The 26628-nt window shown below is 32.0% G+C and overlaps 1 protein-coding gene across 3 annotated transcripts in view; it reads left to right on the top strand.

Moving 5' to 3' along the window:
- The window catches only part of aralar1 (calcium-binding mitochondrial carrier protein aralar1), a 232900-nt gene that overhangs the window by 79928 nt on the left and 126344 nt on the right, over positions 1–26628 (top strand). For all 3 annotated transcript variants that reach the window (XM_085816757.1, XM_085816759.1, XM_085816758.1), the window contains exons 7-10: positions 2681–2827; positions 3720–3858; positions 11223–11319; positions 15974–16064. In XM_085816757.1, coding sequence (XP_085672883.1) covers positions 2681–2827; positions 3720–3858; positions 11223–11319; positions 15974–16064 — 474 coding nt within the window. The remainder of the gene's footprint in view (positions 1–2680; positions 2828–3719; positions 3859–11222; positions 11320–15973; positions 16065–26628) is intronic.

Raw genomic sequence — 26628 nt, 5'->3', positions numbered from 1 at the left:
GTTACTTCTAAATAACATTGACAAATTCACTTGCTAATGCTGAAAAATTGCAGACAAAAATGAAGCTTCGAATTAAAATGTCGGTAATCATGTTTTACAAAAATCATGTAAAAATTTCCCGCCAATGTTCCATTTATGGAACATGTTATAAATTGTTAAAAAAAAATTGTTTTAATTTTTTTTCTTTTTTCATAATTCTTATATTTGAGTTTTAAATCGATTTTTCACAACAAAATGTTTATTTTACTTTCACATCATAGTTTGGCGTGTAAAAGGTTAAAGTGCATGACAAGAGCAAAATCAGTGGGAGGTGAGCATGCACGCCATTTTCTTTGACCTTTCTTAAAACAGAGCCACCAGTAGCCGCCAGCTAGGTAATTGGTCCCACTGCGTCTCTGATTTTCGAGGAAATGAACAAGAGTGTCCGGCTCCACCTGAAGGGAATTCCCGCCTGCCAATAATCATGATTAAAGTTTACACGAGAAAGCTATCATTTCACCACCCTTTTGGAATGATTGTAGTGCCAAAGCTTTGAATGGCGAGCATTTTATCTCCCTCTTCACCTCAACATCTTGACCCCAAACACCAAGGTTTCTTCAGTCCACTTTAGTCAGTGAACTGTGAGCGTGTCTTGTCTCCCCTACTTGGCATTAGCTGAAAAAATTGGTTTTCTGGATAAGATCAAGCAAGAACCACGAAACACTGGTCAGCGTCGGTTGGTGGAAATTACCGGATTGGCAAAGACTACAATTTCACGTTTGATAAAACAAGAGAATGACCTGCAAGAAGAATGGGCAGAAGCAGGAAGGCAAGGATTCAGACGTCGATGAGGCCCTTAATGAATGGTTTGTCATTGTTACTGAACGAGCTGTGCCAGTAAGCCCCCCAATGTTATAATGCAAAGCAGAAAAACATGCTAAAAAGCTGGGCCACAATGGCTTTAAAGCTACGGACAGTTGGCTGTCTCAGTGGAAATCTAGACATAATATAAAATTCAGGAAAACACGTGGAGAGAAAGAAGGTGCTGATAGTGCAGATGCTGAAGAATTGAAATCAACAAAACTGCCCGAGCTTCTTGAAAATTTTTCAGCAGATGACATCTACAATGCTGAAGAAACTGGGCTGTATTATCATGCTACACTGGACAGCTCATTAAGTTACAAACATGTTGCACTCTCTGGCTCCAAAAAAGCGATGGATCGAGTAACTGTCTTATGCTGCTGAAACATGTCGTAAATGGATAAGAGGAAGCTGTTGGTTGTAGTAAAAAGCACTAAGCCTCACTGCTTTAAAGGACTTAGCATGCACAGTTTACCAGTCGTGTATCGTGCAAAACATAAATGCGGGGATGACCTCTGAACTTTTCAAAGAATGGCTGAAGGATTGAGACAGAGAGCTACAATGCCAGTCGAGAAAAATGCTGCTTACTCTTGACAATTGTGCAGCACATCCTCATTTAGATTGCTTGAAGAATATCCAACTGGAATTTCTACCTACCAGAACCACAGTTTTGGTTCAGCTAATGGATATGGGCATCATCAAAAATTTGAAGACCTTTTATTGTTCAAGGTTGATTAATTATATCCTTGAAGCAATTGAAAAAAGTTTGCTGACCTCGTTGTCAAAAGCCAGCGAAGTCAGTACAAAGGTCAACATCTTACATGCAGTTACTCATGCGGCCGACAGCTGGCTAAAATTGAGCAATGAGACAATTCAGAACTGTTTTTCTCATTGTGGCTTTAAGCACTTGGTTTTGGGGTTGGATGTGGGCATGCTCATTGAAAGTGAAAATGATGATTTACATGTGGAACTTCAACAGGTACAAAATTGAGAAGAATTTTTATCCATTGACAATGATCTTCAATGCTACGTTAAAAATGAAGATTACGACGCTGCAGTCGCTGCTATCGTGTGTTTTGCTGCAACTTGAGTTGCAGCAAAACACACGATAGCAGCGAAAGACCAAGAAAGTGATTATGATGATGCCGTTTATAAGTTGGTGCAAGTGACAACACAGGATGCAAGGAAATGCATTGAAACTTTGCATCGGTATTTCATGCAGAAGAGAAATGAAGGCAGATGTTTGTGGCGATTTCGTTCACGTGTAATTTGTCAACAGAACGTGTCAGATAAATTGGGTAAGATTTTCAAATGTTGACTGGAACTTGGTAAGAACTTGTTTTTATTGTGCTTCGCATGCTGAGTATCATGGAGATTGTTTTTTAAAATTTGTTTTAAATTAATTTTCTCAATAAAGAAAAGTTCAACTGTAGTTCTTGTTTGTGTGCATGTATGTTCCGCATACATGTGTACTGCACAATAAAGGTCATAATTACGTTCTAGTACATGATTACTGTTTGCTACATATACCACATCCCGACTTACAACATAGGACATGTTCGTGTAATCGGACTAGCCGGTTATTAGGACCAAAACGATCGCTTCCTGATGTGGTCAGATTAGCCGGAATCGACTGTATTTATGACAGATTTTGGGAAGGGGAAATGAAACACATGTTAAATCGTTGTAATTTATCTTTAAAGGCTTTCATGTTGTTTAGTATATATATATATATATAGGAACTTTAATAGACAATGAAATTTAATCACTGGTCTAAATAATTTTTTTTAAAATTTTTTATTCTGAATGAGTAAGCTATTTTGAAGTATTTCTGTTGCAGGATTTTCATGAAGAACATGCTATTCAAGCTTTTCAAAGGTATGACAAAAAGAAAAAAGGTTTTATTTCAGCTATGGACTTCAGCCATATTATGATGTCTGTTAAAAATCACTTATTAAGTGAGGATGTGAAGCGTAATTTAGTTGGTGTGAGTAAATATATGTGTCATTTTATGCCATTTTTATGTTTGCTTCTTTATTGTTTTCACAATACTTAACGTACTATTGCAACCATCTTAGTAGAAGTAGCCAAATTTTCAGAAAGTGTCAAACTCCGGCAACCATGCTTATAATAATCATTTCAGCCAAGCAACACTGCTGTTTTTGTACACATTATATTTTGTTGTATTCCAGGTTTCAATGGTTTTTATACACAAATCGTGATATTTTTTACCTTTAGCTTAGTTTTAAAATATGAGCTTATGGAATTTGCCAGCAATGGAAGAAAACGGTAAAATTTCCGCAGTAATACAGAATTTTGATGAAAATTTTCTTAAGGAAAACACAAGAAAATGCGTTTTCTAGATAGCCAGTGTTGCTGAAGATTGCACAAAGCTGAGTCTCTGCAATTCTCTGATGCTTTTTTAAGTGAAAACAGATCGGTGTTAACTTCGGGAGAAGAATAATGAAAGAAAAAAAATTACAGAAAGATTCAAAGAAGAATGCAAGTGTTTTATTTTTTAATGCATGACGTAATCCTGATTTAATAAATCAAATTTGAATTTTAATTTTCTAAAGTTTGTTTTCTTTTCCTATGTTCATATTGTTTACCAAATTTAATAAAAATATCAATAGTTTGGGAACCTTCCTAAAAAAAGAAGGCATGAAAGCCACCAACTTCCACATGCTAAGTAACTTTTACATTTTCATCCGTACAGAATTGCGAAGACGGTAGCAATAGTACGTAAGTACCATTTTCACTTTCTAATTTTCTAACATTATCATTGTATTACTCAAGTGCGTGTGTACCTTTTTAGTTCTAAAATTACATTTGAACAGAGGATTTTTGTTTCTGTCTTCTGATATGTTATATCTTTTTAGGCAGCTGGTGGCACAGCCGGTCATCAGGTTTCTTTTCCATACTTTATGGCTTTTAATACATTATTAAATAATATGGAATTAGTAAAAAAAGTGTATTTAAATTTTACAAGAAACAATATTGCCTTGGAAGTAACAAAAGGTAACAATACTACTTTCCTTCCTCTTAAATATTATGCTTATTTTTTGGTTTTTAGGCAAATAGTTGTCATGTTCTTTTCCTTAATGAAACCAGTACAGATAAATTTATTTTCTACACATGTTATAATAAAAAACTGCTAATATTAGGTGCGTAAGGTATATTTTAATTTTAAAACAGTTATTTAAGTTTATGACACATTCCTATCTCTTCTAGCTTCAGCTTACAATTCCTTACCAGAATGAGTTTTTAAAATCCGTTAAATGCAAATGAGAAGTATTTAAGTCAAGTTCCTCTGACTTCAAGAGAGTCAGTTATTTATGTATTTTAAGTCAAGTTCCACTGACTTCAAGGGAGAGAGTTAGGATTCCAGAATAGCACGTTTGCCTCTCTCTAAACTGTTACTACATTTGGCTGTAGTATGTGCCGAGTGTAGTAACAGTTTAGAGGGATTTAACAAAATAGCCAGCAAAGCTATTTGACTTTTGGCTACGTCTCCCACGTATGCTTTTGATAGCTTTGCTGGCTAATTTAATATTACAGGCCAACTAGTTTAGAATTGTGTTAGCTTCAGCTAAATCTCTTTATCTAGTCATTAGTTAGTTCTTATTTCTTACATTTTGAATTTATGCCCAAGTGGAGGCTTTGCTGTATGAGAAAGGGCTAATTGTTAAATCTTTATTTTGAGCAAATAAAGGGTTATTAACCCTTCTTGTGTTTCCTTTCTGTTCTTGGACTTAAGAAGCGATTGTTTGTTTAGTAGTTCACTAGGTTCCTCGACATTACATTTAATAGTATAAAAGTAGGAAACCCTACAGGTGAATGCCTAAATTGTGGAATGTTAACATGAGGGATCTTATGTCAAAAAATCAGGTAATAATGTGGTATGTGATCTGCGGCGTTTAGTTCGTTACTGTACTGCTTTCAGTTAGTGAGTAAATCATGCCTTTTAACTGGGCACAGATTTAATTTTAATTCTAAATAAATTAATGAATGCAATCCATATTTCATTGCAATTTTTTTTTACTTTATTAATATGCTAAAAAATGGGTTTTCACTGAATAGTGACTTGTGATGTAATCAATGGGGAGTGCCACACGTCAAACATTCCTGCTTTATCTTGAAGAAACATAGTAGAAATCTTATAATATATAATAAGGATGACTGGTGCCATCTAAGAAATAAAAACACTAAATAAAAGTGATAGATCACATGCTATATATCATTACTAAAAATCATAGTGTAATTACAACAACTTCATAAGTTACCGGAAATATGTACATTATTATAGAAATCCATGCTAGATAGATTTGAAAAATTCCCAGTATTGCTTATTTTAGAAAAAAACTTAATATTTAAATGATTTACAGAATAACAGACTATTTTTTCCTTTAAATAATCACTTCCAGATTCTGCATGTTTTCCCCAGTGTTCATGTGTTTCAGACAATTAATGAAATTTTCGAGAATGTCAGAAGGTAATTTCTGAAATGAAGCACAAAATTTATTTTCACAGGTCATCATCTGGAGAGAAGGCTTATGTTCAGGTGACTGAAGTAGCCTTATACATGAATAGCACCTCCCTCCAGAAATCTTCCGAAGAGGCCAAAACCCTAGAGGATAACACTTTGATTATTTAACATATAGCAACACACACAGCACAGATCAAGTTGTGTCAGGATCCGTACAGTCCTGACCAAACCACTGTAGAAATGGTGGTTCTGGTCTTCTGTAGGCAGCTAATTTCCCCTTTCCCTGTCTACTCCCAGTGTATGGACAGAGCATGTGACCAGCTCGGGGGCATTTATTTCCACAGTATATTTAATATAGAAATCAAATTCTACACTGAACCATCCTTATTTCAATTACTTCAGTGCAATAAAAAAAAAGTATGCCTTTCTTGCATATCATATAAGTCTTGTGTCTTTAGTTGGTATTTATTACACAAGACACTATTAATCCACATGCCACTGTATTATATATAAAACATATCATCACACCGTTCATAAAACCTTAAAAATACATACGTATAACTCCAATGACTGGCATTTTTAATATATATCCACGTTCGCAATCGCTATGCGATGCTTGGCGCATGCCAGTTTTAAGTTCGATTAAGTTCTCATTACACCACTTCCTTCTCCCATTATCACAAGTTCAGTCTATCTTAGGGTCCTCGAATTCTACTGGACCAGCGCATAGGTTGTGGCACAGCTGATTTCTTGGGTAACCTGGTTGTATCAGCAGCAGGTCCGGTGAATGGAACTTCTGGTAAAATCTTGGGCTTGGAAGACAACACAGACTCATCTCTCTGGTAGCTATTATCTTTGGATAGTTCTGGAACTCCACTCGTATCCGGTTCCCTGGAAACATGAGGGCTGGAGGTGGACGTATGAAACCCTCATCAGTGATGGTTCCTCCATCACTCATCTGGTCGACATGTCGCTGCTATAGCTGACCGTCTACATTTATAGTGTAATGTAGCTGTCATTCTTATATTGAACAGTTACAAATCTTCATTGTCATATAACCTTGGTGATACTTTCTTACTGCCACTTAGTCATCAACCCCAAATCCTCGGTCTGCAAACTCATAAGTTCCTTTTCGAACTCTGTCTTCCATCCTGCTTTTGAGATCTAGTCTCAAAAAATCTATTCCTGTTCAAATTTCCCTCATCAGCATTGCAGGACTCTATAGAGTAAGTTACATTCGGAGCTTTTCTGAATTGCATTAAAAACATACTGAGTTTTTGTTCCCGGATAATTTTGCGTGGTTCTTAAGGAATGTTTTACTGTAAACACATACCATCAGCCTGCTGATTACTAGATGGTTTAAATAGTGCTGTGGTTTTTTGTTTGATTCCATTACTCTGTAGGAATATCTTAAACTCATGTTAAGTCAACTGTAGCCGTTATCACTCGCTAACAACATTGGTTATTCAAAACTATTTTTGAAAGTATTTTTGATATTCTTATCTATGCCATTTCAAAACACTTAAAATCTAGCATTTGCTTTCATCTTTATAGTCCTTAAGTGTCCATGGTGCAGCTCCTTCAAAACATTCTCACGGTATCATTTTTGAATACAAACAAGCTGCCCATATTGGAGACATCTTGTACAGCCATCTTGGAGACTGTACTCCATTTACCACCACTTTGAAGTATTTGTAGCAAAGGACTGAGCTCTGCATCAGTCTGTTTCTTTAGCCAAATCTGTGGCAGTGACTGGATGAGTTTCAATCTGTTGTAATTGAAAAATAGTTACATCATCCTGAATAGATAGTTGCTCTGAGTTCGTCGGTAATCCTGATAGAAAGCCAGCATTACCATGCTCGTTTGTTTTACGGTTGCTGCCAAAACTTGCAAGCCTTTCTTTGAGCCGAAAATTGCAAATAAGATATTTATGATCTGTAATTAACGTAAACTTCCTGCCTTTTAAGTAGAGAAGAAATTTGTTTCCCAGATGACTGACAAGGCTTCTTAATCAGTTTGAGAATATTTTTCTCTGTTTCTGTGAGTATTCTAGAAGCATATGCAATTGGCCTTTTCATTCTGTCAGGAAGTTTGTGAGAAAATACTGCACCTAATCCTACTGGTGATGCATCAGTTGCCAACGTTAAGGCTAATTTTGGATCATAATGCATCAAAACGTTTTGCAAACACAATTCTTTTTTAATATTAGCAAAAGCCTCCTGACAATCTCTTGTCCAAACATATTTTCAGTTTTTCTTAGTTAATTGGCATAGAGATTTGTGATTGTCGCTAAATTTGAGCAAAATTTCCCATAAAAATGAATTAATCCCAAAAAACTCTGAATTTCTTGGACATTTCTGGGTCTTGGAGCTTTTGCTATCGCTGATATTTTATCATTGGTTTTATGTAAACCATTAACATCAATTTTATGACCTAAAAAGTATATCTCATCCTGAAAAAAGTTTGGTTTTCTCCAAATTTAATTTTAGACCACGAGTTTTACATTTCTCAAAGAATTTTTTAAAAGTATTTAATTGTGCATTATCATCCGACCCTGTTATTTGCGCATCAATCCATGAAGATTTTACAACTTCTATTTTTTAGAATAGTCTGTCTTTGTCTGTCTTTTGTCTTTGTCTTTGATTGCTGGTGTGCTGCATTTAGCCTGAACATTAACCTCTTATATATAATCCCTTCTGTGTGTTTACTGTTAGAAATTTTTGAGTTCTCAGGTTTTACTTTCATTTGCAAGTAAGCTGCTTAAAATAAGTTTTTGAAAAATGCTTTCACCTACTCAAACATGAAAATATTCCTCAGTGGTTGGCAAAAGGTGCTGATGCATAACAATATTTAGGTTTAAACTGTCACAGAGTAGTCAGCACATAGTCGTATAGAGCCCGTCCGACTGAACTACTGGTACTACCAGAGTTGCCCATTGTGAGGATTATACCCTCCTTTTCCAAGTGATCAATTTTTTCATCTATTAGGCCTTTTAACACCCAAGTTGAACCACATTTTTTTTTTTATTCTCTGTAATTTTCCATCAAAAATCTCTTTATATTACTGTAATTTATTCAAACTACCTTTTTGAGAGACAGAAATTGACTTTATTGAGACCCAATCTAAATTTATCTCTGAAAGCCATTCGCGACCAAATATTGTATCAAGATTTTCTTTAACAATATAAAGATTTAAGTTTTTATTTTGACCTTTTTAATTCTACATTAACTATAATAAATCCTAAAAGTATCAGTTTTTCTGCATTATTTGTTTTAAATACCAGACTTGTATTTTGAAATTTTTTTTTCGAAATTTGCCGGAAATCTTTTAAACTCATTATCAATGCTGCACCCCCTGTGTCCAGTTCCATAGCTACTGGTTTTCCTTCTGTTTTCACTTGGACCGTTATGGGTGGTTTCCTATTTTTCACCTCGCTGAAATTTATGCTGTTTATAGGAACTGTGATTTCGTTTCCTACATCGGGTTGTTTTTGCTTTGCCTTTTTCTTTTCAGCGTTTTTAGTGTTAAAGCATACTCTTTCGTTATGCCTGATTTTCTTACAAAATCTGCTTATACTTATCTTAAATTTACAAGAATATCTATCATGGTCAGTTCCCAGTGCATTGCAAACACATTTTACCTTAAGTATTCTTTGATGAGAAGTGTTGTTTTTCCAACTTTTGTTTTTGAGTAACCAACTTAGATATACTTTATTCCTGGCACTAAACTCCTTAATTTTTACTGGTTTCCCTATTATTTCGTTTGTACCTTTTCATGCTTAAAGTGTCATCTAAACTGATATTATCCTGTTCAAAAATTCTCTTATACCAGTAACAAACATATCCCACAACATCGTATTTAGCATGTTCTGCTCGTAAGCACACGGTATGGCAAATATATCTTAACTCTGCCATATACACCCTAATTGTTTCCCCCCTTCATGCTGTTTTCAATTTTAAAATACATGCCTGCTAGGAATTATAAGTGGCTTATGGTTTAAATGATTTCTCAATGTTATTTTTAACACATCATAATCTTTATCGAAAGGATTATCAGGAGCCAGCAAGTTTTTTAAAAGACAATACATTTTTCTGAGCAAACTAGAAACGGGTACTTTCCCATGTGTATGCCTTGAAATATTTTGTATATCTAAATAACTTTCAATTCTTTCTAAAACTGTATCGAACTGTTTTCATGTTCATTATGTTTTTCGAACTGAACAGAAATTTTCAAATTATCCATTTGTAGAATAATAACTGGAGTAGTTTTCTCCATCAGAGCTTTATTTTGTTATATTAGCTCAATTACAAGCTGCTGCATGTTAATTCCCCCGAAAATAATGATTATAAAAGTTGTTCCTTGAGCTGTCTGCGGGAATTCCCCTAATCCAAAGCTACCACTACGATTAAGTTCTCGTTACATTGCAATAAGTGTGTTTCGAATGATTTTGAGCTGAAGACATTGCTTGAGGAACAAGGAAAAAATATTTTTCTTGGCTGTTGTTGAATTAAGTTCTTGAAATTTAAAGTTTATGGAATTAAAAATTTAATGGGTTATTAAATTAATGGAGTAATATTTTTTATGTATCCGTAATTATTTATTTTCATATTTCATACATTTACAGCTGAACAGGTTATAAAAACTGCCTTTTCAAGGGCCAGTCCAGCTTTTGTTTTGTAAAACTGGAAGAAAATCAGTTGAATTAAATATCTGATAAATTTTTAAAGTAGTTAACTGAATAATCTTTTTGTATTTAAAAATTGCATTTTAGTGGCATTATCTAATAAGTGAATAAATACAATCAATAGATCACATACTACATATTACTAAATTTGTTATATTCTAAGAAAAGGAATTTAAGTTGTAAGCTTTTATCATATATACAGTCTTTAAAATTTTAAATAATTGAAAAATTATTTTTTATTATTTCCCCCAAAAAACCCTTTTATAAATGAAGCTAAATGAAAAACTGCTAATAATATAAAACTTGCTGAATATTATAGAGGGAAAAAAGGCAGATTAGCTACCATTAATGGTTTTAATTCCTATATCAAATTTTAAGTTATCAGTAACTGATTTAAGTGAATAAATAAATATGTTTCTTTGAACTGTAGTTATTGTTCTAACTGTTCTTGGTGTTTCAGAAATCTAATTTTTGCAAAATAGCCTTTCCTAAACATCTCAAGGTGAATGTGTTTGAAGTTGTAGTTAACAATTTTGTAAAAGTATGAATTTCTTATAACCAAATTAAAAATATGAACTTTTCTTCAATTAAACTGTGAACATGGAAAGAAAACTAAAAAATCAATAAAGTATAATATATAGACAAAGTTCACCTAAGGGTTCCCCGGAGGCAGAATGTCTAAAGGCAGCTAAAATTGGGGGACATTTTGCCTCAGATTTGATTTTTAGTGGCTGAAGAGACTGATTTATTTCTGTAGATAAAGTTAGCTTATGTTTTTATAGGATTTATTTCTGTAGATAAAGTTAGCTTATGTTTTTATAGGATTTATTTATGTAGATAAAGTTAGCTTATGTTTTTATAGGATTTATTTATGTAGATAAAGTTAGCTTATGTTTTTATAGGGATGGTTTACCATGCATATGCTGTGGTGCAGCATTTCACCGAATGGTTAAATTTTTGTGTTTTTTACTGTCATAAATAAAAAATTGCTGACAGCATCATTTATGTTAATGTGAGCACTTTTAGAATTGAGCTCTCTTTGATGTTTCTGAGTGTTGATTCTCAGAATTATAAGATGAGTAATTTAATTGAGACTTGAGATTTTGACATTCAAAATGATAAAATATTTACTTTATCTGAATCACTGAGATTTCATAGAAAAAATTATTGTTATAGCTTAGACGTGAGTGTATATTTGTTTTATTCCTGCAGAAGAGTTTTTGTATGCAGCACAGCAAATGTCCCAGATCACCCCCCTAGAAGTAGATGTCCTCTTTCAGTTAGCAGGATTTCTTCATGCAGATACAGGGTATGATTATAAATTTTATATGTGAACCTTTATTTGACTGAAAATGTACTAATAAATGGGGATTTATGAATTGTTTATTCATTCCTTATTTATTGTGGGAAGAGAAATGTGTTTTCATTCAGTTTTAAAATTGTATGATCTTTGGTAATTATTTTATAAAAATATTTTTCCCATGCACTAAAAGTCGGCTAAGATCTTGCCAAACTTATGCTAAAGTTATGGATCTAGCATATAAATAACTCCAAACGTGATTGGAAACAGAGAAATAACAATTAGTCTTTGTACAAAAACCAAATTAGCTTGTTGAGAACTGATTGGAGCTGCTTAAACCTGAAGATCTTATGAGTTTGTTGCAACATCATGTTTATCTGTTATTGGTACGAAATCATATAGTTTGGCAACACATTTAATTAGCAGAAAATGATTTTGCCTCCTCATGTCTTAATCAAAAACTGTCACTTTCAGACTCAGAAATGTCTTTTTTAGTTTGAAATCTTCTATCTTGAAAATATATGATCATGATAGATATGAGATATCTTGAAAAGAATTGCTGTATCTGCAGATATCTCCTAATCTCATCCCCCCCAAAAAAAACCACCTTAGGTAGTATTCCCCCCAGCTCCCCCTGCCCCCCCAAGAAAAAACCTTTAATGACAAAATTAAGAAAGAACACATTTTCTGCAACGGGTAGAAGGCAGTCATTATTTTATCATACATCATAATTGCAAATTGTAGATTTGAGATGATAGACAACTAAGAGGCGAGATTTCATTTTTAGTGATAGTTTTAAACTGTTTTGAGATAGTGAGATTGAAAAGGTATACTATATTTTATGGTATTCCTCAGAGAAAACACCACAGGGATTTAGGTTAAGAGAATTCAGTAGTTTATTTCCTCACTAAGAAATCTGGAATAATTGAGGGCAAGAACTGTGCTGTTGAAGTACTGATTTAAAAGTTTGGGACCTCGGTTAGTCTACAATGTTTGGCTATATCTTGCCTAAATCAGGAACTATTAACAACATCAAGTACTATTTGGATTCTTTCTTTTAAGTTTTTGATGCAAAAATGCAAATGCTCGAGTAATTCCTTCTAATAATTTAAGTAGAGAGGGTCTCAAAGAGAATAATTAGAGAATTTAAGTAGAAAAGGTTTCAAAGAAAATAATTAGAGAATTTAAGTAGAGAGGGTTTCAAAGAAAATAATTAGAGAATTTAAGTAGAGAGGGTTTCAAAGAAAATAATTAGAGAATTTAAGTAGAGAGGGTTTCAAAGAAAATAATTAGAGAATTTAAGTATAGAGGGTTTCAAAGAAAATAATTAGAGAATTTAAGTAGAGAGGGTTTCAAAGAGAAAGAGGTTTCAAAATCCCTTCAGCAGATGGAGCACAATATGCTGTTACATTGTTAGGGTGCATTCAGCTGCCTTAATAATGTGAGGATTTTCAATACCCAAAGTCAGAAGTTTGTTTGCTGACCAAGTCACTGAGCTCCATTTAAAGCGACCAGTTTTTCCAGATTGTACAGGGCAGTTCCACATTTCAATGCAAGATATGTCTTGGAAAATATATTGCATTCTCTATATACAGTAAAATTCCAGAAAACCGCAAAGCTTGGGACCAGAGGTTGTGCGGATTTTAGGATTTTGTGGATTTCAGGACAGAAAAGATAAAGCATAATATTCGCACTAAAAGTGCAAAATGAATAAGGTATATTAGATACATTTAATTGTTTGTTGCAACATCATGTTTATCTGTTATTGGTACGAAATCATATAGTTTGGCAACACATTTAATTAGCAGAAAATGATTTTGCCTCCTCATGTCTTAATCAAAAACTGTCACTTTCAGACTCAGAAATGTCTTTTTTAGTTTGAAATCTTCTATCTTGAAAATATATGATCATGATAGATATGAGATATCTTGAAAAGAATTGCTGTATCTGCAGATATCTCCTAATCTCATCCCCCCCAAAAAAAACCACCTTAGGTAGTATTCCCCCAGCTCCCCCTGCCCCCCCAAGAAAAAACCTTTAATGACAAAATTAAGAAAGAACACATTTTCTGCAACGGGTAGAAGGCAGTCATTATTTTATCATACATCATAATTGCAAATTGTAGATTTGAGATGATAGACAACTAAGAGGCGAGATTTCATTTTTAGTGATAGTTTTAAACTGTTTTGAGATAGTGAGATTGAAAAGGTATACTATATTTTATGGTATTCCTCAGAGAAAACACCACAGGGATTTAGGTTAAGAGAATTCAGTAGTTTATTTCCTCACTAAGAAATCTGGAATAATTGAGGGCAAGAACTGTGCTGTTGAAGTACTGATTTAAAAGTTTGGGACCTCGGTTAGTCTACAATGTTTGGCTATATCTTGCCTAAATCAGGAACTATTAACAAAATCAAGTACTATTTGGATTCTTTCTTTTAAGTTTTTGATGCAAAAATGCAAATGCTCGAGTAATTCCTTCTAATAATTTAAGTAGAGAGGGTCTCAAAGAGAATAATTAGAGAATTTAAGTAGAAAAGGTTTCAAAGAAAATAATTAGAGAATTTAAGTAGAGAGGGTTTCAAAGAAAATAATTAGAGAATTTAAGTAGAGAGGGTTTCAAAGAAAATAATTAGAGAATTTAAGTAGAGAGGGTTTCAAAGAAAATAATTAGAGAATTTAAGTATAGAGGGTTTCAAAGAAAATAATTAGAGAATTTAAGTAGAGAGGGTTTCAAAGAGAAAGAGGTTTCAAAATCCCTTCAGCAGATGGAGCACAGTATGCTGTTACATTGTTAGGGTGCATTCAGCTGCCTTAATAATGTGAGGATTTTCAATACCCAAAGTCAGAAGTTTGTTTGCTGACCAAGTCACTGAGCTCCATTTAAAGCGACCAGTTTTTCCAGATTGTACAGGGCAGTTCCACATTTCAATGCAAGATATGTCTTGGAAAATATATTGCATTCTCTATATACAGTAAAATTCCAGAAAACCGCAAAGCTTGGGACCAGAGGTTGTGCGGATTTTAGGATTTTGTGGATTTCAGGACAGAAAAGATAAAGCATAATATTCGCACTAAAAGTGCAAAATGAATAAGGTATATTAGATACATTTAATTAAATTATTATATACATTATCGCAATAATTTATTATATGCATTAAATTATTATTACATATATAAATTGATTATATTATTCATTGTATTATATGTACACAGCATCGAGGTTTGCCGATTTCGCCTCATGCAGAGATTTCCGGTTTCGGATTCCGGTTTTAGAATCACTGTTGCTGTAAAATTTCAACAGCTTTTCTTTATTTTTCCTTTTATCGTACACAATTGTATCGCAATTCCATGCGATTCTTCTATTCTGCTGCACTTTTTGCATTACCGTCATTGCAACGTGTTTACGTTTTTCAACGTTGCAACAGTGAAATCACGAGTGCATTTCATATCAGTCATTGTATTAAACAGGGCTGAAATTTAAAATATTCTTAATTTATCCACAAAATATCTGGATAAAAAAAAAAGGCAGCACTAAACAACTCGTGAAATGAAATAACAAAGCTCAGAAAATACAACAACGTGAATCGTGAACTTGAACAAAGAGTTAAGTGAATCGTCTGCTTTTTTACCTCAATGCAGAATAAAGGGGAAAAAACTTATTTTTTTAAACTTTTTTATATCAATAATTTGGTATTTCCATTTTGACTCATTATTATTCGGTAATTATGACGTCATTATTCGTAAGTATTTTTTTCTTCGATATTTCGTATTCAATGTTGCGTTTCCGTAATGTATAAACTGGATGTTTATATTCTGAGAGGCAACACAGATTTCAGGTCGGCGGATTTTCGGTATTTGACTGTATTCCTGGATTTGGTAAATGTAGTTGATATGTTTTGTTAGTATTGCTTCTTAAGTAATAAAGAATTTTTTTGAGTTGTGAGGTATATATTGAATTATCAAATATTTGTGCTTTATGGACATTTAATGCATTCATTGGAAATGACCAAACACATCATCATTAGCTAGCTTATCGCCTAAAGTGTTGCCTAGAGTGTATCTCAGGGGCTGACCGAATTACACCCACTAGAAATGGGGAATTACATCACAGTTTGGAGAACACCACACAAGACAGATCTAAGGATCTTCCTATTGTCTTCCCTTATCTTCAAACTCTTAAGAACTTTCTTCAAAGACGCTTTATACTTACAGCGCAATCTATATCCAGGATTTGAACTCAAGCCCAAGGCTATGGTAGCCAGCTTTTCTATCAATATGCCAACAAGGTAGAGCTTTCTAAATGTACATTTTAGAGAATTTGTTAGATTCGCAAAAGAACTGATTTGTGAAAGAATTTCTGGATTTCTATTCCAGCTGAATTTTATGCATGAAAATGGCCAGTGCTTGCCATATGATATAGAAGTAAGGCATTTCACAAACATTCTAGTTGATAGATTCCAGCATTTATTCTATCTGAATAATAATAATAATAATAGTAATGTCAGGTGTACACAATCTAAATTAGCATTTCTCAAATTCTGTGTTTAGCTCAGTATTGTCATGAAAGTAAAATGCCGGAAAGCTAATTATTTTATTTGAACAAATGTTAAACTGTAATATACTTTACCTATGATGTTTTTCAATTATTTTGTTTCTTTAGGCGTGTAACATATGATGATTTAGAATTAATAGCACCTCATAGGCCTACAAAGTTTTTATCTAGACCACTTGCTGAAATGAAAGCTGTACAAGTAAGTTACATTTTAAAATAATTACATTTTCAATTTCTTTAAAGTTTATATGATAATCCTACCAAAGAGTCACATATATTTTTCCATTCTATATATTCCATTTCTGCATTGTACAGAGAATCATAGCATTTTGTTTTCAAGGAATCTTGAACATTGTGAAATAAATGGCAGTGATATTTCATGATGAGGTGATGATGATTTCCATCAAATGAATATTTTTATCCATTGTTATTGTGTACATATTTCATGTGAGTCATTGAAGTCTGTTATGTAATATTGTTTCTGAGTGAATGTTTTTTGAGAAATACTGTTGGATAACATAATAAATTGTGTTTTCTTGGAAAAGTTTGATGAAAGGAGCACAAGACGAACATCATATCACATGTTAGCAAAGAATTTGAAATAATAGATGTCTTTTGGGTTAATACTTTGGTTGCCATTCTCTAAATAATATTCAGAAACTTATAACCATTTTGTATAGCTTTATTTATTTATTTTGTGCATAGGTGCTTGAAGTGTCTTGCTTACAGAAGCAAATTATAGTTGTCAGAAAGCTTGGAAAGTAGCATTAGACGTTCATAATAATAATTTTCACATTGGAGCATGTTTCGAGATTAGTGTTATGTATTTGTAGTTTTTTGGTTTAATGAATGGTGTTATATTTCCATTCTGTTTAGCATCCATATGCATGTATGGTCGGTCCCTTGGTCATGTGTGATCTATCAAGCTTATCTGCAAATGTGATCTACAAATAAATTTATGCAAAGATTAGAGGTCAGCTGTAATAAAATTTTTAATTTCTCAAATCCATATTAAAATTCAAGTTTTACGTGCTTATAAATCTTTAATTTTGGGATGTGACTGATATAACTCTTAAAATATTGACTACTGCTGAATGCTCAGTTGTCAATATATGTATGATGCGAATTAATTTTGCATTTTTTGCATGCAAACCATTATGGCTGTGTAGTTAGTTATGCTAATATGTGAAAATTTTTATTTTTAGTTATTTTAATTTGAAGTGTTCATTTGTTCAAAAGGACCGGAATGCCTTCAAGAAACGAATGAAAAATGTATTACAAAAATAAATTATTAGGATTGTATTTAAAGTGCAGAAATTCAGAGAACAGTTTAAATTCATTCTCTGTATTTGAACCATCCTTTCCCCTTTCCCCTCTGTCTGTAATATGAATTCTTTGGTGTACATTGTCAAGTTTGGCAATTTTAAAATGAGTTCACCTAGAAAATTTTGATTATGGGATTTGTGAATTTTTTAACAATAACAATGGCATATTGAAATTACATTTTTGAGAGGCATATTATTAACATAAAATATTTATATTCATCTATCACATTTTAAACCATCTTTCATTTTGACAATTTTTAATAGCTTGATTCTGAAATTTAAACAAGATAAGTATTAAAAAAATGGACTTTTTTGAATTACTTTTTAGCAAAAGCTAAAATACTATAGTAAGTATCTAAAAACTTAATTTAATATCCCCAATTCTTTTATATGTCTTTTCCCCTGTATCTCTTTCAAAATATTTAGAAATGTGTTAGCCTTCTCTGTAAAACTAATTTTTTGTTTTTTCTAAATTGTCTAAGAAAAGCTTCTGTTTTTTACTCCCAAGAAGTTTGTATATATTTTAATGGCTAAAAGTGCAGCTAAAAAACCTGTAACAAAAAGAAAAATATATTGCTGATGTTCATACAGAATAGACTATTTTACAGTAATATTCTGATGGGTTTCTCATGTTTGTTCAAGAATTTTCAGAAAAAAGCAGTGAAAATTAAGTTGTCTGGATTTTCTAGGATAGTACTTTATTGTTTTCTGACCTCCATTATTTAAACAGCAGCAAGAGCTGGCATATTCTTTGACTGCAACAAAACGGCTATTCTACTTGGAATTTGTTACATGTTAAACCGACTGTCAGTTATTTAGGCTAGGTCTGCTGATCATTTGGTCACTGTTTGCCTAGAGCTCTGAGTGGATATGTTGCTTTAACTTAATAGACTAGCAAGAAGGCTGATGGTACCATTTAAATGTGAGGGACTGTATTAATGAAGTACTTTTCTGCTTTTGATACCAAATGTCTTTATGTTGATACAGTTCTATTACCTATATTTTGTATTTTATTTTATTTAATCTTCTGTATCAAAAGTATGGAAAATCGCAAAAATGAATCCCTTCTTGCCATTTGGAGGCATCTATAGAAGGGATTTCTTTTTTAATACAGGTAATGGAAATTGACTATTTAAAAGAATTATCTTATTATTTATGTACAGGGATGTATATGCAATCATCGGTTCTGTGTGCATTTAATCATAATGTATTAAATGCACACAGAACCGATGATTGCCTGATAAAATTTATTTTTTCCAAAAGAAACACATTACAATTATGGAACTGTAAAAAAGTACTTGTACAGCTCCTCTCAGTATGACAGAGCACAATTAGTAGTTGCCACTTCAAACTACTACGAACATTAAACACAACGTGATGCAACGATCATCAAACAAGCGAAGCTCGCATGGAGATTTCTCAATACTCTGAACTAAACTGAAAATTGATGCTCTCTCCAGTTTTATTATAGTTTTTCCCAGGCCGAGAAATTTCCAGTACCTTCGATTTCTCGAAATTGCTGGAAGGCATACACAGTTATACAGAGATTGGACCAAAATGTCACCTAATGGTCACCAAATTTGGCAACAAATATTAATCGCCAAAACTATCACTAGCTTGCTGCTTTACCACAATGTTAAATAGACCTGGCCCTATAATCTTATTTTTTATGGCAGAGCTTCACATTCTTGAGCATTTCGTGTTACATTTTACAGCAGATACTATGATTTACATATAACATCACTAAAATTGTATACATACATAAAAAATCTGTCATAAATCTGAACACACATTATATCATATACATATATTTTTTTTTCTGGAGTTAATCTGTATATCTGAATTTACTATAGAAGTATGATTAGCAACTTTGCATTCTAGATACATTTAGTTTTTTAGAGCAAGTTAAAAAATATTATGTTAACTTTAAGAGAGAGAGCTGATGATACATACATATAATACTACTGGAAGCCAATGCTTAACACTTCATAAAATTATAATTTATTTTGAAACAGGCTCAGAAGCCATCAGTAGTTCTTTACACTTCAACATGGTAAACAAAACTAACTAAAATTAAACTCAGTGGCACAACAGCCCTAGTGGGCCATGGCCTAGAATGCATCAGCATACCCTGTGCAAGTGGTTAGCTTGTTGCAGGACCCCAGGCGTTTAGCCCCCAAGTGAACTTGGTACTCATTTTATCGACTCATTCAAGGGATGAAAGGCTGAATCAACCTTACCCATCCCAGGGATCAAACCCTGGACCTGTGGTGCAGCTGTATGATGCACTAGCTACTTTGCCGGGCAGTGGCCCCCCCCAAAAAAAAAACACTTACAGTAATATGATGTATAGAATATACTCGTAATTAGGAAAAAATGCAAGTAATAATAAAATGCTGAATCTGCCTTAAAATACTCTAAAATATGTTAAGAATAGTCACTACCTTATAAGGTATTTCTCCCACTTCCCTAGTGTGCCTTCGTGGTGTAACAGTAGTACGCTGGGCTGGTATTCCAGAGGTCCATGGTTCGATTCCCGGCGAAAGCAGTTACTATTTTTCATCTTTTCTGCTTCCAATTAACCTAATGACCTAACTACATTTCTTCTAAGTGCTATACATTTTTGGGGGAAAACAGACTCAGGTTAGGTAAATTTGAGGTAAAAAATCTAGTAAAAAAAATCAAGATTAGCATTGGATTCGGAAATGTACGTGTCCCCAGAAAAATCAGACGTACAATGATCTAGAATCAGTTAAAAAGGTATAATTTATTTTACATATTTATATAATTGTTTTAAAAAACATAAAATTTTTAAACAATAAAAAGTTTAATATATATTATAAATGAGTAGATATATTTATTACTAATATAATTTTATAATACACTAATACAAGTAATTACTATATATTATTTTTTCTTGCCGTGGATAAAGCAAATTTATCAATTACTTCATCAAAAGTCGATCATTTCAAATTTTTCTGTTTTCGTATTTAAAAACGGTAGATGTCTCATCGTTAATTGTAAGTATGTCAAAATTAATTAAAATTTGCTGAATGAATGTTCATAGCTAGCATTTGTTAATGATTGCTCTATGAGGCATAACAAAAACCTGATTTGAGATTTTATTTTGAAATACTTCAACAATTCCACCTTCAAGCTGTTCTTCGATTATTTTTGTATATTCTTTATGCATTTCTACATTCTTATCCAAACTTATCACTCAAAAGCTTAAAACGCTTCTTTACAATATTAACTTTATTACTTAATTCATCAGGATTGGATTTCCAAAGTAATTTAGCTTGATATCTACCCTTATTAAAGGATAAATATTTTTCAAATTCATTCATTATTTATTTATATTTAACAGAATTCTATACTTTCTTCTGAAATACCAGTTGAGTGTAATTCCCACAGGGTTGCCACGCTACCTGGAAAACTAGAAAGGGAATTTGAAAATCAACCAAAATAGTCTGGGAAAAGTCAGGGATTTTAAGTATTTTAGTTAAAATCTGGAAAAACCAGGGAAATTCATAGGTCAATTCCTCCCCAAAAAAGCGAGTTTTGTGCCAACGCTGGAAGCAATCACTTTCTTGGGACATTATGTATCACGTGAGTGTCATTCGGGTAGCTGGCGTAGAGCCATTTTTCGCAGCTCCATCAGATTGTCTTTAAAGGTAAAGCAAGTTTCCAGCAACTTTGATTTCCAGTAACCTCGAGAATCTAGAGGCTCACATGTGCAGTGCATGTTGAAATATCTTCCCATTCTCGTATAAAACAAAACTGATTTAATCCTAGTATAGGGTACCATGGAGGTTAGAATAGTCTCAATGTACTACTCTATTCTAACCTCCATGTATGGTACACAGGGGATTTGGAAACATTATGATGATTGACGACAATTTTCAAAATTGTGCCAAGCTCATAGTGTATATTAGGATTTTTACCTCAAAATATTTTAAACCTTTTTTTTTTTTTTTTTTTCCCTTTTTTTAATAAATGCCTTATTTGTCATTTTGCAGTAAAATAAAATTAAAAAAAAAATCAGTCATCTAGGCTAACCATGTAATATTTGCCAAAATTTCATTGATTATTGTAATTCAGTTTTTAAGTAATTATTTTTATTTTAATGTTATTTGTATCATTTAATGTTGCTTCTTCCCTCTAAATTTAGTTAATAATGCTTTCAAATTTCAGGCAATTTTCACTGCCATAATCCTGAAAGTAATACTAGGAGTATGATGGCATATTATCACGAAATTTAATGCACATATTTGCTAATCTGTTAAATAAATATAAAATACCTGAATTTATTTTAAAATTTCATTAGATAGATTTCTTTCTTTCATTTAGCTGCAAAATGTGGGGGGGGGGAGGGGAAAGAAAAAAAACATTTTTTAATCCAGATTGGGCAGATTCTAATCTCAGTCTTCAGTGGAGAAAACAACTATTATAGTTGTAATTGTAATGCTTTGGGGATTATATATATTATATATATATATATAATTACAAAACAATTTTTTAAAAACGAAATACAGTCAAAAGTCGTTAATTCGGACACCCATAATCCGGATCTCAAAGCTACAAACTTTCTGCGCATGCGTCGATTTGACGCATGCGCGTAAGACCTTTACGGCTGCGAATATGGGTGTGCGCAAGTGCATAATGCGCTTACGCATGCACGTTTAATGTATAATGAACAGTATAAACTAAACTAAAATTATCTAATTCAGTTAATGTTGCAGATTGCGTTGTTCCTTAATCTTCAAATTGGATCCGGCTTATTCTTTTTTGCAGACTGTTAGAGCAATTTTATAAAAGTAAGCTTGAACTTTCGATTATGTCAAATAGAATTTCCGATATATATTTACTAATATGTAAAAGATCTACGAAGCGAAAGTATGTTTTGAAATCCGAAATCTGTTTATCAATTTCACGCTGCTCTGCGGCAGGGGGGGGGGGCAGAAACGTGGCGGCGCGCAATGAATTGGAAGTTGATCTGTAAGCACTATCCTTATCTTCAGGGCAGATGTTTTTATTTTATTTGGCTTATAATTCCTTACTGAATGTGGTATTTCATCTCGATGTACACCATCTTTGATATGATTTAAATCAAGTTCCTCGTCATTATAATTCGCTTCCGATAGTGAAGAAAGTGACAGAGAGGTTATTGAAAATGAAAAAATTTCGACTGACAAATTAGTTGGTATTCTCGACACAGCAATTATAGGACTTGAACAGCGGAACTTTGTAACTAAACAAGAAATTATGTCTGTTTAATAGAATTAAATAGAAAGTATTGTCACATGAAATGAAGCAACTTAAACAACTTACATTGAAAGAAATGTTTAATAAAGTAAACAAATAAATATTAAGCTTTTTCTTTTTGTAAATTTTGATACCCTTTAGATCATAATTTTTCTTTATTTCATAAATTACAGTTTCATATTTTTAATTTTGTAATTTCTGCATGCCATCTTTCCAGATTTAAACTGATGATCTATAATCCGGAAAAGTTGATAATCCGGAATCGCCGAAGTCCCGGCGAGTCCGGATTAATGACTTTTGACTGTATAAACATGCCTAGTATTTTTGTGCAGTAAGCTGCTGAAAAATTATCAGTAAAGACATAAAGTAAGAAATTTAGATTTAATTTTACTTAAAGACGAAAAATTGAAATTCATAATTTGTAAATTTCAAATAATCCTATAAATGCAAAAATGCATTTAAAAAATGGTAAAACCATAACTTTTCAAATAAGCAATACCCCAATTAAAAAAAAAGAAATTTAAAGAAAAAGGTGAAATAATAAAATACTTCAATGAAAAATTCAAATCAAAATTTTCAATTAAGTTTTATCATAAAGTTATTTTTATTATACTAAATGTTCACTAAAATTTTATCATTTCACTTAAATTTTAAGTTCTTTGGATTATATGCTATTTGTGTAAAGTTAAAATTTTGATTGTAACCAGATTTCTCTTTATTTTAAGTACAAGATTCTAATTAGAATTAACTTTGTTTTTTTTCTCCTTGCTTTGGCGAGGGGCCAGTATTTTTGGTTGAACTATTATAATTAAAATACATTGAAATGGTTCATTGGCTAATTCTGGATATAGAAAAGCAAGGATTTTTGTGGAAGAGAGATTTCAAATGATTTCAGTATTCCTCCTCCTGATGAGTGGCATTGAAGTTGTTTGAATTCCTTTTCTATGTTCATTTTTCTTTAAATTTCTTTAATTTTTTTTTTTAATTGGGATATTGCTTGTTTGAGAAGTTTTGGTTTTTTAACATTTAAAAAAATTTTTTTTGCATTTGTAGTATTATTTGTAATTTATTAATTATGAATTTCAGTTTTTGATCTTTGTGAAAAATTAGTGGTACCATCATTAATTTACCTCTCAGCACAGCCAATGTGCACTACACGGATAGACTGGTATTTTCTTAGAACACACCTGGAAAAGTCAGGAAATTTCATTCTCCTGTTTGAGTGGCAACCTTGTTCCCAAAACACTTCTAAGTCTTTCAACATTGTACTTTTCATAACTGCAATATTTTGTAAACAAGCTTTCTTTTTTCCAATTTTTGAACCTGTATTTATCCATCCAAAGACAGTTTTTATTGCACCTAAATGTTTATTTATGGTGATTTTTTTCATCTAAGATGAATTTGTCAAATATATCAGATCCTATTAGAATTTCAATATCCAAATATTTATCTCTGTAGCATCAGTCAATTAGCTGTAATTTATGACTAGCCATAAATTTTGACACTTGTTTTTCTGGAGGGAAAATTATGGCTCCAGTAATTTTTGGGATAACAAAAGTTTCAATTTTCATTGACCGCTGCATATTATTTCTTGCTTACAAATTCTATAACTGGATATTTTTTATCGGTTGCATGTTACATTCGAAAGAAATAATGGAAAGTAGTTCGTAATGAATAGGTTTTAACTGAAGTGTATTCGCTAAATGTTCACTGTAAAAACTTCTTTGAATTCCATTATTGAGTATGAGTCTAGTAATTTGAGAATAATATTCTGAATTTGCAACAAATTTAAATGCAATGATTCTTTACATTTTCCCTCAATATTATTTGTTTGATTAATTGTTCCAGTATAATTATATCGGTTATTAGCCAGACAAATGGAACTCTGATGGTTTTCGCTTTTGCACTTGAAACAAGAAAATTTATTAGAACGAAAGTTTTTACTATTATGATAATTCTGAAAGATTTGAAACAATGTTTAGTATTTTTAAAAATTTCTAATTTGTTTTGTGGTTATATTTTACATTTAAACAAATCGTGTTGCAGAACAGAAAATACATGTAGACTGCATCATATTGAGTGCAATTGCGGATGGTGTATTTTTATGAATTCTTTTCACAAAAGTATTTCAGTTTTGAAGCTATGCATTCAAATCACTAGTTTTTCTTGATGAGTTTTGAAATTTTGTTTCGTGTTCATTTGAATATTTGTTGTGTGTCAAAAATAAAGTTATTTTTTCTGTGCTTTCAACTTCTATTTTTAGAATATTAATTATTTTCAAGACCTTCCAGTCTTCGTCTAATTCATGTTTTTTAGTGATCTCTAGAACAGTATCTTGTGTTATTAATTTAATCACTATGGGACATAACAGAGAGAAGTAAGTTTTTGAACTTACCTCTAAGGTTTCTAAATTGCGAACTTCTCTTTGACAAGTATCTGACAATTCTCTAAGCAGAGAGACATCTGTTGATTTCCTAATAGGTGTTAGATTCAACAATTTATTCAAATGAGAATTAATGACCAAAGTTTATTTTGCCGAATCTCTCCTTTAAGGTTTTTGTTGCTGCTTCATAGTTTTTATTTGTCAGTGTAATTCTTTTAATTGCATTTGTGGCTACTCCAGCTGAGTGAGTTGTTTTAATTGCACTCTACTCCAATGAGTGATTAAATTTATTCACATTAGGAAAATCTTCTGTGTATCAGAGATTCCAAATTTAACAAATTGTTTTTCTAATTTTAAGAAGCTAGTAAGTTGTATTCTTTGTGTACCTGGTTTGCACTTAGTAATATCAGCTTTCAACTTAGATGTGCAGTTAATCAGTTTTTCATGATACTCATCACACTGAATAATTTCGGTTTTGATTTCTTTAACATCTGTAATTTGAATTTCGGAATTTGTTTCTTTTAGCTGTTTAAATTTCAAATTTTTTTGTTCTGAAAGTTCTTCCTACTCTTCTCCTCCTATTCCATTTCAAAATGAGTTTCTAACAATTCTTCCAATTGATATCTTCATTTAAGTAAATTACTTTTCCGATTTTAATTACATTAAGAAGAGGCGTTAGAAGTAATTTGCAATATAAAGATTAATTTCTTAACAAAAAAGAATATTAAATTTTACCTTGTGGCAGATTATTAATGTTACTTGTTTATTCCATAGGTAGCAGCACATCAAGTCTTTTACATTACACCACTATGCAGAAAAATAGGTGAAAGTTAAAACCGTATTCTGTAAATTTCCTGGTTGATGCACCATAAAAAATATTATTATTAGAGAGATCTGATCATACAAATAATATTAACAGAAGCCAGTACTTCAACACTTTATAAAATAATCATTTATTTCAAAACAGGCTTGAAAACCATCAGTGGTTAACACTTCAACATCGTAAATAAAACTAAATATTCTTTTTCTTGAAAGAAGAGAAGCACTCTTTTATGATGATAACAATCTACCGTTTGTGGGATTTTCCAACAACAAGAAAATGTTTAACTAAGTCTGAAAGTTCAAAAAATGAAGAGAAAAATTATTGTAGAAAAAATTGAATATAGTAAAGCAGAAAGAAATTTTTTCTTTGAATGGATATTGATGAAAATCAGATACTTTAGAAGATGGTTCAGGAACTAACAAGAGCATTGATTTATTTATTAGAGTAAGTGAAGTTAGAAAGGTAAATAAACAAGCAACGATATTCAGAAATATTTCAGGTTTAAAATGACAAGTATTTTGTAGTGTTGCAGCTATTTTGCCTCTTTGAATGTGCAGTTGTTCTAATAGCTTTCTAAAACATACATAATAAATTACGTTTTTAATTTTCTGTTACTTTAAATAACAAAAGTTAATTTGATTACGATTTCTATTAGGAATGTTTTTTAACGAATATTTTTTTTAAATAAGAACTTTTTAATAGTGACTATATAAATCTTCCTTACAATATGTGGGACTACTCTTGTGGTAAAAATTAAAGGAACAATTATAGAAACTGAAGTAACTTGAATGATTTTGTAACTAAAAATATGGAACTTGTGCAAGTTCTTTATTTTGTCATAACTCACATTTATGCATAATATGCAGAATTGCCTGTTTCGGTTAGAAGGTGTGATACAATGTGAAATAGGAAAAAGTTGGTATTATAACCTCTTAGAGATAAACAGAAAAAAGTGCATAGATCTGTG

This window comes from Stegodyphus dumicola, chromosome 5 (genome assembly GCF_044657685.1).
Source record: "Stegodyphus dumicola isolate Sdum_Otavi_A_Nest chromosome 5, ASM4465768v1".
In the NCBI taxonomy this organism is placed as follows: Eukaryota; Metazoa; Arthropoda; class Arachnida; order Araneae; family Eresidae; genus Stegodyphus; species Stegodyphus dumicola.
Note: the sequence above shows the minus strand (reverse complement) of the source record. Positions and strands in the feature narration are given on the sequence as shown.